This window comes from Erinaceus europaeus, chromosome 17 (genome assembly GCF_950295315.1).
Source record: "Erinaceus europaeus chromosome 17, mEriEur2.1, whole genome shotgun sequence".
Taxonomy (NCBI): Eukaryota; Metazoa; Chordata; class Mammalia; order Eulipotyphla; family Erinaceidae; genus Erinaceus; species Erinaceus europaeus.
The window spans coordinates 9,123,599-9,133,250 of record NC_080178.1 but is presented as its reverse complement, the minus strand read 5'-3'; the positions used below and the strand labels follow the sequence as shown (position 1 = coordinate 9,133,250).

General features: G+C 51.1%; 1 protein-coding gene across 1 annotated transcript in view; it reads left to right on the top strand.

Annotated features, from left to right (window-relative positions):
- Nucleotides 1-711: 711 nt before the first annotated feature.
- OSBP (oxysterol binding protein) overlaps nt 712-9,652 on the top strand; it is a 42,962-nt gene continuing 34,021 nt past the window's right edge. Inside the window, exons 1-2 of the mRNA XM_060176256.1 lie at nt 712-1,211; nt 9,265-9,473. Coding sequence (XP_060032239.1) covers nt 844-1,211; nt 9,265-9,473 — 577 coding nt within the window. The 5' untranslated portion in view covers nt 712-843. The remainder of the gene's footprint in view (nt 1,212-9,264; nt 9,474-9,652) is intronic.

Below are 9,652 nucleotides of genomic sequence, written 5' to 3'. Positions count from 1 at the left end.
CCCATTGGTCAGTTTCGCCAGACTCCAGCAGTCACAGACAATCCCCGAAACCAATCAATTACCACAGCCGCCCCCTCTCTCGGCCGACACTTGATTGGCGTGCCTGCCAACCAATAAGAAATGAAAAGCGAGGAGCTGACGCCCAGACCTTCCCTCCCTTTTCTTTTTTTTTTTTTTTTTTTTTTTTTCTTGTTTCCAACTTGTTCAGCAGAAGGCGGAGGACGGAGCAGCCGATGCCGACCACCAATCCGTAAGGGCGGAAGAGAGATCGAGAGAAGAGTAATGGGAGGGGGGTGACGTGGCAGTGACGGGAGGCAGACACCGCCCTGAGTGACGCGGATACGAGCCAATCGGCGACCGAGCTGGCCGGGCACTCGGCATTCTTGAGTCCTCCCAGAGTGCCGGACACTCGGGGGAAAGCGCCAATGAGCTCGCGCACGCATCTGATTGGCCTCCCTTTGAGCCAATCAGGAGCGCGCTCGGCGGCCGCAGCCCTCCCCGGGCTCCCACTGGGCAGCGTGCAATGACAGGCCCGAGAGAAATGCCAATGTCCTGGGGGGTCTTCCGCGAGTGACGGCCGGCGACGCCAATCGCCTCTCTCCTCCCGGCGGCCGAGCCCGCCTCCTCGCGGCCGGCCTGGCGGGGCGGGGACGCTGCGCGGCGGCGGCTGAGGCGCTAGCCGTGTGGGGCGCTCCGGGCGGCGGTGGCGGTGGCGGTGGCGGCGGCGGCGGCGGCGGCGGAGGCGGCGGAGGCGGCGGAGGCGGTGGCGGCGGCGGCGGCGGCGGCGGCGGCTCTCGTAGGCGGTTCCGGTCGTGTATCTCCGGGCGGCGGCGGCGGCGGCTCATGGCGGCGACGGAACTGAGAGGAGTGGTGGGGCCGGGCCCGGCGGCCATTGCAGCTCCGGGCGGCGGCGGCGGCGGCGGCGCCGGGCCGCCGGTGGTGGGAGGCGGCGGACGCGGAGACTCAGGCCCGGCCTCCGGGGCCCCGGCGAGCACGGTGGCCGCGGCGGCGGCGGCGATGGGTGGCCCGGGCCCTGGGGCCGGGGGAGCGGCGACGGCGGCGGGCCCGGCCTCGGCGCCGCCGGCTGGGGGTTCGGGAGCCGGGGGTTCGGGCTCGGCCCGAGAGGGCTGGCTCTTCAAATGGACCAATTACATCAAAGGCTACCAGCGGCGCTGGTTCGTGCTGAGCAACGGGCTGCTGAGCTACTACAGGTAACTGCTTCCGGGGCACCGGGTCTCCGCCGCCCCCGCGGCCGAGGTCGCCCGGCCGGGACCCCCGAGCACGGTGACAGCCCGCGGCCTGACTCCCCAGGCCCGACCCGCTTCCACCTGGGTCAGGGCACCCACCTTCCCTCGCCGCCGGGCTTCCTCACCCCCCCGGGGGTCCCCGGCCTGGGCAGCAGCCCGCGATGGCTCCCGACGAGATGCAGCCCCCTCTCCCGGGGCTGTTTGCGCGCTGGGTGCGGGAGATGCCCGTCCGCGAGGAAAGGGGCCGGGCTGCGGTGCTCGGTGGTGCGGGGTGGGTGTGAACCAAGCCCAGCAGGCATCCCCCACCTCCCAGGAACTTCAACACTGGCGGGGGAAGATTTTTAAAAAAAATATTTATTATTATTATTTTTTTAATTAAAAAATGGGCCCCATTCTGAGCCTGCAGCGGCCCGCCAGTCGGGGTCTCCGGAATTCAAGGTTTGATTTTTTTTTTTTTCTTTTTGTTTTCTTTTTTTTTTTTTTTCTTTTTGCGCTGCTCTCGGCCTCTGCCCCTTCCACATCCAGGCTGCCCAAGGACGCGTGGCACCCGGGGAAGGGGCTCTGCTGCCGTCTGTCCCCGTCGGTCTGTCTGTCTGTCTGTCTTATCTCTCCCTGCACTTGTGTAACGTCTGTCTGTCCTTTCGCCTCCTCGCGGCACAGGGTGGGGGGGGGGAGAGCACCCCGAAGTGGCCTTGGTTTTCTTGTTTGTTTGTTTACTCCTCCTGCTCCTCCCCGGGGGCGGCCCCTCGGTGTGGGTTCTCGCGGGTTTAGGTTGAAGTTTTATAGGAAACAAATGAGGACCCGTGTCTGACTGACCGAGGTCCAGGGTGGCGTCTGTTGAGAGGTGTTTTGTTTTCCGGAGTGTTTAGTGTGTATTTATGGTGACTCACAATTTTGCCATAACACGGGATGCTTGCTATATATATATATATTTTTTTCTAGTATTTATTACTTATTCCCTTTTGTTGCCCTTGTTTTATTCATTTTTTAATTTTTTTATTATCTCTGTTTATTGGATAGGGACAGTCAGAAATCGAGAGGGAAGGGAGGGATAGAGAGGGATAGAAAGGGTGAGAGACAGACACCTGCAGCCCTGCTTCACCACTTGTGAAGCTTTCCCCCTGCAGGTGGGGACTGGGGGCCCGAACCCAGGTCCTTGCACATTGTAACGTGTGCATTCAACCAGGTGCGCCACCACCCGGCCCTGTTTTATTGTTGTAGCTATTATTGATGTCGTCGTTGTTGGATAGGACAGAGAGAAATGGAGAGAGGAGGGGGAGAGAAAGACAGACACCTGCAGACCTGCTTCACCGCCTGTGAAGCGACTCCCCTGCAGGTGGGGAGCAGGGGGCTCAAATCCAGATCCTTACTCCAGTCCTTGCGCTTTGCACCACCTGCGCTTAACCCGCTGTGCTACCGCCCGGCTCCCCATTTTTCTTTTTCTTTTTTTTATTTTTTGGCGACTCATGTTGCTGTAGATAAAGGGGGCTAAGGGGGGTGGTGGGAGAGAGGCCGTAAACATTTCCTGAGCGCAGGCAGTTGGCAGGAGTGTCTCCCACGGTTGTTCGTTCATCGCCAGCCGCACACCCGTCTTGCTGATGAGAGACCCGAGACATAGGAAGCCGGACTTTTCCCAAGGTCTTGAGGAGCCCAGGGCTTTGAAACTCATTTCTGTCGGCTCTTCCCGCAAAACATAAAGAAAACTTAGGCCAGTGTTACATGTGTCAGTAAGATAAGGCGACTATTTACGGAAGGCAAGTAAGTTTAAAGATCTTAGCTACTCTGTGTATGTTACACAAAATATATAACTATTTCCTCGCAGGAGTCTTTGCTTAGTACAATGGCATTTATATTTGAAATTTTTGTTAATCTTATTTTATAATCTTTATTCATTGGCTAGAGACAGCCAGAACTCGAGAGGGAAGGGGACATAGAGAGAGAGAGACAGAGAGACACCTGCAGCACCGCTTCACCACTCGTTGAGCACCCCCACCCCTCCACCCTGTGCCCCTAATTGAAATCTTCTTATGAAAATGGTCCTATTGTGGATCCAAAGCACCGTTGTTGAAAGTAGTTCAGTCTTTTCCTTTGTCAGCAGTTTGCCCCGGGGAGACTTGGTGAATTAGTGTCTCTCTCTGTGTCTCTCTGGGAGGGCACCGAAAGGGTCTTCATTGTGGTGGGGGCCAGGCTTCAGCCTGGGTTCCGCCCATGACAAAGCAAGCAGCGCACTGACTTTCCATGTGAACTGTTCTGCTGACCCAGTATTTCTTTCTGCCATCCCCAATGTATTGGCTGTTAGAGAAATTTGAAAGGAAATTCAGGGTTGCTGAAGCAGGAACATGATCTTACCTAGTCTCTAATAGTGGGGAGTGACTTAGATAACTCATTCCCCCCCCCCCTTATCGCTGGGGCCCGGCGCCTGCTGTATGAACCCACTGCTTCAGAGGCTGTTTTCTCCATTTTGTTGCCCTTGTTGCTGTTATTCCTGTTGTTAGATAGGGCAGAGAGAAATTGAGAGAGGAGGGAGAGACAAAGATAGACACCTGCAGACTTGCTTCACCACTTGTGAAGCGACTTCCCTGCAGGTGGGGAGCCCGGGGCTCGAACCCGGATCCTTGTGCCTGACTTTGCGCTTCGCTCTGTGTGCGCTTAACCAGCCAGGTGCTCTCCTGCCTGGCCCCTCAGCCTCACTTCTTAAGCGGCATTGGTTGTATCCGTCTTTGTATTAGTATATTCAGCATTGGTTTTGTCTGTAATTTAATGCTTTCGAATTACTCAACCAGAACTACTGGCTTAAAGTGAGATCACAAACAGAAAATTTTAGTTGGGGGAGTCGAGCAGTAGCGCAGCGGATTAAGCACACGTGGCGCAAAGTGCAGGGACTGGCGCAAGGATCCTAGTTCCAGCCCCAAGCGCCCCACCTGCAAGGGAGTCGCTTCACAGGCAGCGAAGCAGGTCTGCAGGTGTCTATCTTTCTCTCCCTCTCTCTGTCTTCCCCTCCTCTCTCCATTTCTCTCTGTCCTACCCAACAACAACGACATCAGTGACTACAACAATTAAAAAACAAGGGCAACAAAAGGGAAAATAAATTAAAAAATTGAAAAAAAAATTTAGTTGGTGCCAGTTTCTTTCCTACTCTTACTCATGTATGTTTTTTAAATTAAATTTTAATTTTTGTTATCTTTATTTATTGGATAGAAACAAATCGAGAGGGAAGGGGAAGATAGAGAGGCAGAGAGACACCTGCAGCCCTGCTTCACCACTTGTAAAGCTTTCCCCCTGCAGGTGGGGACCAGGGACTCCAATCCAGGTCCTTGTGTATTGTTACAACATGCACACCATCCAGCCCCTTAAATTTATTTAAATGAGATGAGCGAGGAGGTGAGGGAGCCCAGGGCACTGCTCAGTTGTGGCTTATGGTGACACTGTGGATTGAACCTGGGGCCTCAGGGCCTCAGGCATGAGAGTCTTGCAGAACCATTATCCTGTCTTCCCAGCCTGGTTGGTACCGGCTTTGATTGGTTGGGTTGTAATGACTTGTATGTTGCTGTCTCTTCATTTGATTGTGACCAGTTTTACTTAAGGTCAGTGCCGGTGCTTCACAGCTCTGGAATAACTTTTTTCAGCACCAAAGCTTCCTCCATGCGGGGTCAAGGCTGGGTCTCACAGTTGGCAAAACTGTACACTATTCAAGTGAACTATGTCCCAAGCCCACTGGTGGCTAGTTTTAACATCTCTCTCCTAAGAGCTAGTGGGACCTGTCTGACTACAGATAAAACTCCTTCCAAAACATACTCATTTGCATATTGGGGAAAATGCCATCAGCCTGTCTGTGCCAGCTAAGATGGCCCCACCCACAAAGCCACCAGGCAGCAGAATTTGGGGTTATCAGATCTATGCAGTGCCCAATATGCAAAATCATTGAAGTGACTGTCAGTAGTTTATCCTCCCAATGGCATTTTTCAGGCCCCCCCATCTACCTCCCTGCAGTTATTTGACCCGATAGACATTCCTGCTTTTCATGCCTCCAAAACCTACATCTATCCATATGTGTGTGTCTTTCACAAAATACTGTGATTCTGTACTCTCTAAGCTCATCTTTTGATGAGCTGTCTTTGGCAAGATGCTTCTCTCTTTTTATGTATCAAGTTCCTCCTTACGTCACACAGATGTACTTACTTTAAAGCCCAGGTAGCCTTCCCCACTCCCCCCAGATACATCATGGTGGGAGGCCTGAAACCTTCTGGCTACGCAGAGAGACTCGTGTCTGTCTCTCCACAGTTCCAGGTTCAACCCCCCACACTACCAGAAGCCAGAGCTGAATAGCACTCTGGTAAAAAGGAAGGAAGGAAGGAAGGAAGGAAGGAAGGAAGGAAGGACGGGAAGGAGGGAGGAAAAAAGTTACTGCTTTAGCTGGCCTCCTCACAGAAGAACTTTCTTTCTTTTATTTTTTTAATTAATTAATTAATTAATTCCCTTTTTGTTGCCCTTGTTTTATTGTTGTTGCAGTTATTATTGTTGATGTCGTCATAGGATAGGACAGAGAGAAATGGAGAGAGGAGGGGAAGAGAAAGATAGACACCTGCAGACCTGCTTCACTGCCTGTGAAGCAACTCCCCTGCAGGTGAGGAGCCGGGGGCTCAAACCAGGATCCTTACACCAGTCCTTACGCTTTGCACCACCTGCGCTTAACCGGCTGCACTACCGCCCAACTCCCACAGAAGAACTTTCTAATTAGAAACTATCCCTTAAGGGCAGGAGTAGGTAGCATAATGGTTATGCAAATAGACTGTCTTGCCTGAGGCTCCAAAGTTCCAGGTTCAGTCCCCTGCACCACCATAAACCAGAGCTGAGCAGTGCTCTGGTTTAAAAAGAAACTCCCTTAATACCGTAGTGCACCCTGGAAAACATGTACAAAGATTACTGATTTATTAAGAAACTAAAAAGAAGAGTGAGAGAACGAACGAAAGCCTCACCCTGACACGTGTGACACCAGACCTCAAACCCAGGGCCTCCTGCTCCAGGACCCAGCGCCTCATCCACTGAACCACTGAACCGCTCCTGGGGCCTCGCTGTCTGATTGGCGAAAGTTTTCTAGACTAATGGAGATGACCCGGCAGAAGAGAATCCTGGCCAGTTACTTGTGAAAAGTACCCAACACATTATGAGGAATGTGGTAGAAAGTTCGAGTGGCAGCTTTGGCGGGGTAGGAAGCAAGGGAGAGCTGAGCTGTCAGCTGCAGGTCTGTAACTCAGCCTGCATTATTCATAATGTAACTGAAGCTTGGGGGGGTGGGGATAGGAGGTAAGAATAGAAAAAAGGGGGGGATTCATGTTACAGTGGGGCAGGTGCAGGGGCTGGAAATGGGCCTAGTCCACTGAGACCCCCGGCCATCCCATACCGATCACTCGTACACTTGAGGAAGAAAAGCCAGTTTCATGTGACAAGCGAAACAATAGCAAATCTGTCTTCCTACAGCACAGTAAACAGACTTTTTTCTCGAATGCGTCGAATCTTCGCTTCTGGAAGTGGGATGTGTGTCGTTTCTGGTGTGCAGGAATTCTGGACGCGTCAGGTGTGTGCGGCTGCTTGGCTCCAGCGAAAGGGAAGTGCCCGTTGGCAAAGGACTTTGACCTCTTTATGCTCCAAGCTGGTCAGCAGAAACTGTGGTCTCTGCAGGCGGGTCCCCGGGCATAGCCAGGGGGCATACTTTGCACTGCATACTCAGTTGGATTGGAAACTGAAAAAAAAAATTTTTTTTAATCTTTTTATTTACTTTAATTTTATCTTTTTTAAATATTTATTCCCTTTTGTTGCCCTTTTTTATTGTTGTAGTTACTGTTGTTATTGATGTCATTGTTGTTGGACAGGACAGAAGTGGAGAGGGGAAGGGAAGACAGAGAGGGGGAGAGAAAGATAGACACCTGCAGACCTGCTTCACCGCTTGTGTAGTGACTCCCCTGCAGGTGGGGATCTGGGGGCTCGAACTAGGATCCTTATGCGGGTCCTTGCGCTTTAACCACATGTGTTTAACCCGCTGCGCTACTGCCCGACTCCCATTCTTTTTTTTTTAATTAATTAATTTTTAAAATTTATTCCCTTTTTGTTGCCCTTGTTGTTTTATTGTTGTTGTTGTTGTTGGATAGGACAGAGAGAAATCGGGAGAGGAGGGAAGACGGGGAGAGAAAGATAAACACCTTCAGACCTGCTTCACCGCTTGTAAAGTGACCTCAGTGCAGGTGGGGAGTCAGGGCCTCGAATCCTTGCGCATTGCGCCACCTGCGCTCAACCGGCTGCACTACCACCTGACTCCCTTTTAATTTATTTCCTTTTTGTTGCCGGAAACTGAAAATTTTTATGTGAAGTCTCTTATAGCTTGTTGTCACCAAGACGTGTTGTAAAGTTCAAAAGTGAGTCTGTTATTAGATCTGTCAGTCAGAGTTGGGGTGAATTTTCACACCCAGTCTTCTGAGAAAAGACTTGCTGAATCTTTTCTAGCTATTAATAGGCTGGCTTAGGAATTCCCCGCCAATAGAGCTTAGTGGACTTTGAGGAAAAACAAAACAAACAAACAAACAAACAAACATATTCCAGAAGGATTGGACTGCTTGGTGATTTTTTTTTTTTTTGTAATTTTAATTATATTTTACTGACAAAAATCATAGGATAAGAGAGGCAGTTTGAACAGAGGTCTCTCTTTATAAGTTCATGTTTCCCTTTTTTTTTTTTTTCACCAGAGCACTGCTCAGCTCTGGCTTATGGTGGTGCAGGGGATTGAACCTGGGACTTTGGAGCCTCAGGCATGACAGGCTTGTTGCATAACCATTATACTATCTACCCCTGCTTGGTGATTCTTTTGTGATTATTCTTTCTTTTCCTTCCACAGAAAAGTCGTTTTTCCTAGTTCATAGCAGCTGAGCTATCATTGGTATTTAATACTCTAAACATGTCAACTCACCTGATGCTGTCAAAACGTCACGCTAAGTGTAACGTGACAGTTCTCTTTTGGACTGAGTCAGATGGGGGGGGCTCAGAGTGGAATCTGTAAAATGAAGCTCTTCTAGGGAGTGAGATTGTGATGTACACTTCTGTTCCAGGAGTTTACAAAGCATTTGATAATGCTAGCTTGCCAAATGAAAAGTAATTCCTGTCAGCATCTTGACTGTGGAGGTGGTTTCACAATGTGTATGTTTGTCAGAACTTACTGAGTTGTGTGCTTTAAATGGCTGAATTTATGTTGCTTGAGGGTTATAGCTCAACAGAGCCCCCCTCCCCCTTTTTGTCACCATACTCTGAGGGGGATTTTTCAGAAAGAGATACAGAGAGAGAGGGAAAGACATCACAGCATTGAAAATTCCCCCGGTGTGGTGGGGGCCGGGTTGGAACCCGAGTTATGCACCTGACAAAGTAGTCACGTTATCCAGCGACCTTGCTAGCCTGAAATCCGAAGAAGGAAAAGAAGAAAACAAAAGTTAAGGATGAGAAGAATAGCAAACCAGGGGCCAGCTGGTGGTGCACCTGGTTGAGCACACGTATTACAATGTGCGAGGACCCAGGTTCGAGTCCCCGGTCCTCACCTGTAGGAGGAAAGCTTCACGAATGGTGAATCAGGGCTGCAGATGTCTCTCTGTGTCTCTCCCTCGCTATCACCCCTTCTCTCTTGATTTCTGGCTGTGTCTATCCAATAAATAAAGATAATAGTAATAAAAAAAAGAATAGCAGAACCATAGATCTGATTCAAGACTTGAAAACCTGACTATTTACTTATTTGTTTGTTTAAGATAGAACCTAGGTCGTGCACATGTCAAAGCAGTACACTATCCAAGTGAGCACTTTTCTGGCCCTGTTATGTTCACCCTCGGGGGGCCGTTTGTGGGACACATAAGAGCTTGATTCCCATGACCCCTGACCTTTCCAAACCCTTGGAGTTGGGAGAAGTAGAGAGCGAGGAGGGCTAAGCCACGCAGCCAGCAGCTGGCTTTCTGCATCTCAGCCTGTCTGCGTCTTGTCACTGCAGGTCAAAGGCAGAAATGAGACATACCTGCCGCGGTACCATCAACCTGGCCACGGCCAACATCACCGTGGAAGACTCCTGCAACTTCATCATTTCCAACGGGGGTGCTCAGACCTACCACCTGAAGGCAAGCTCCGAAGTGGAGCGGCAGCGCTGGGTGACAGCCCTGGAGCTGGCCAAGGCCAAGGCCGTCAAGATGCTGGCAGAATCTGGTAGGAAGCAAAGGACACCCGGCCTGGGGGGACTTTGTCTTTCTCCCCTTTAGGCAGACATCTTATCTTAGGCTAAATTGTCATTCGTGATCACCCCTTCTCTAGATTATCTCAGGCTTCCGAGGATGGCGCTGTGCAGTGGGTTAGGGGCTGGTCAGGGGACATCGGGCACTTCCTGG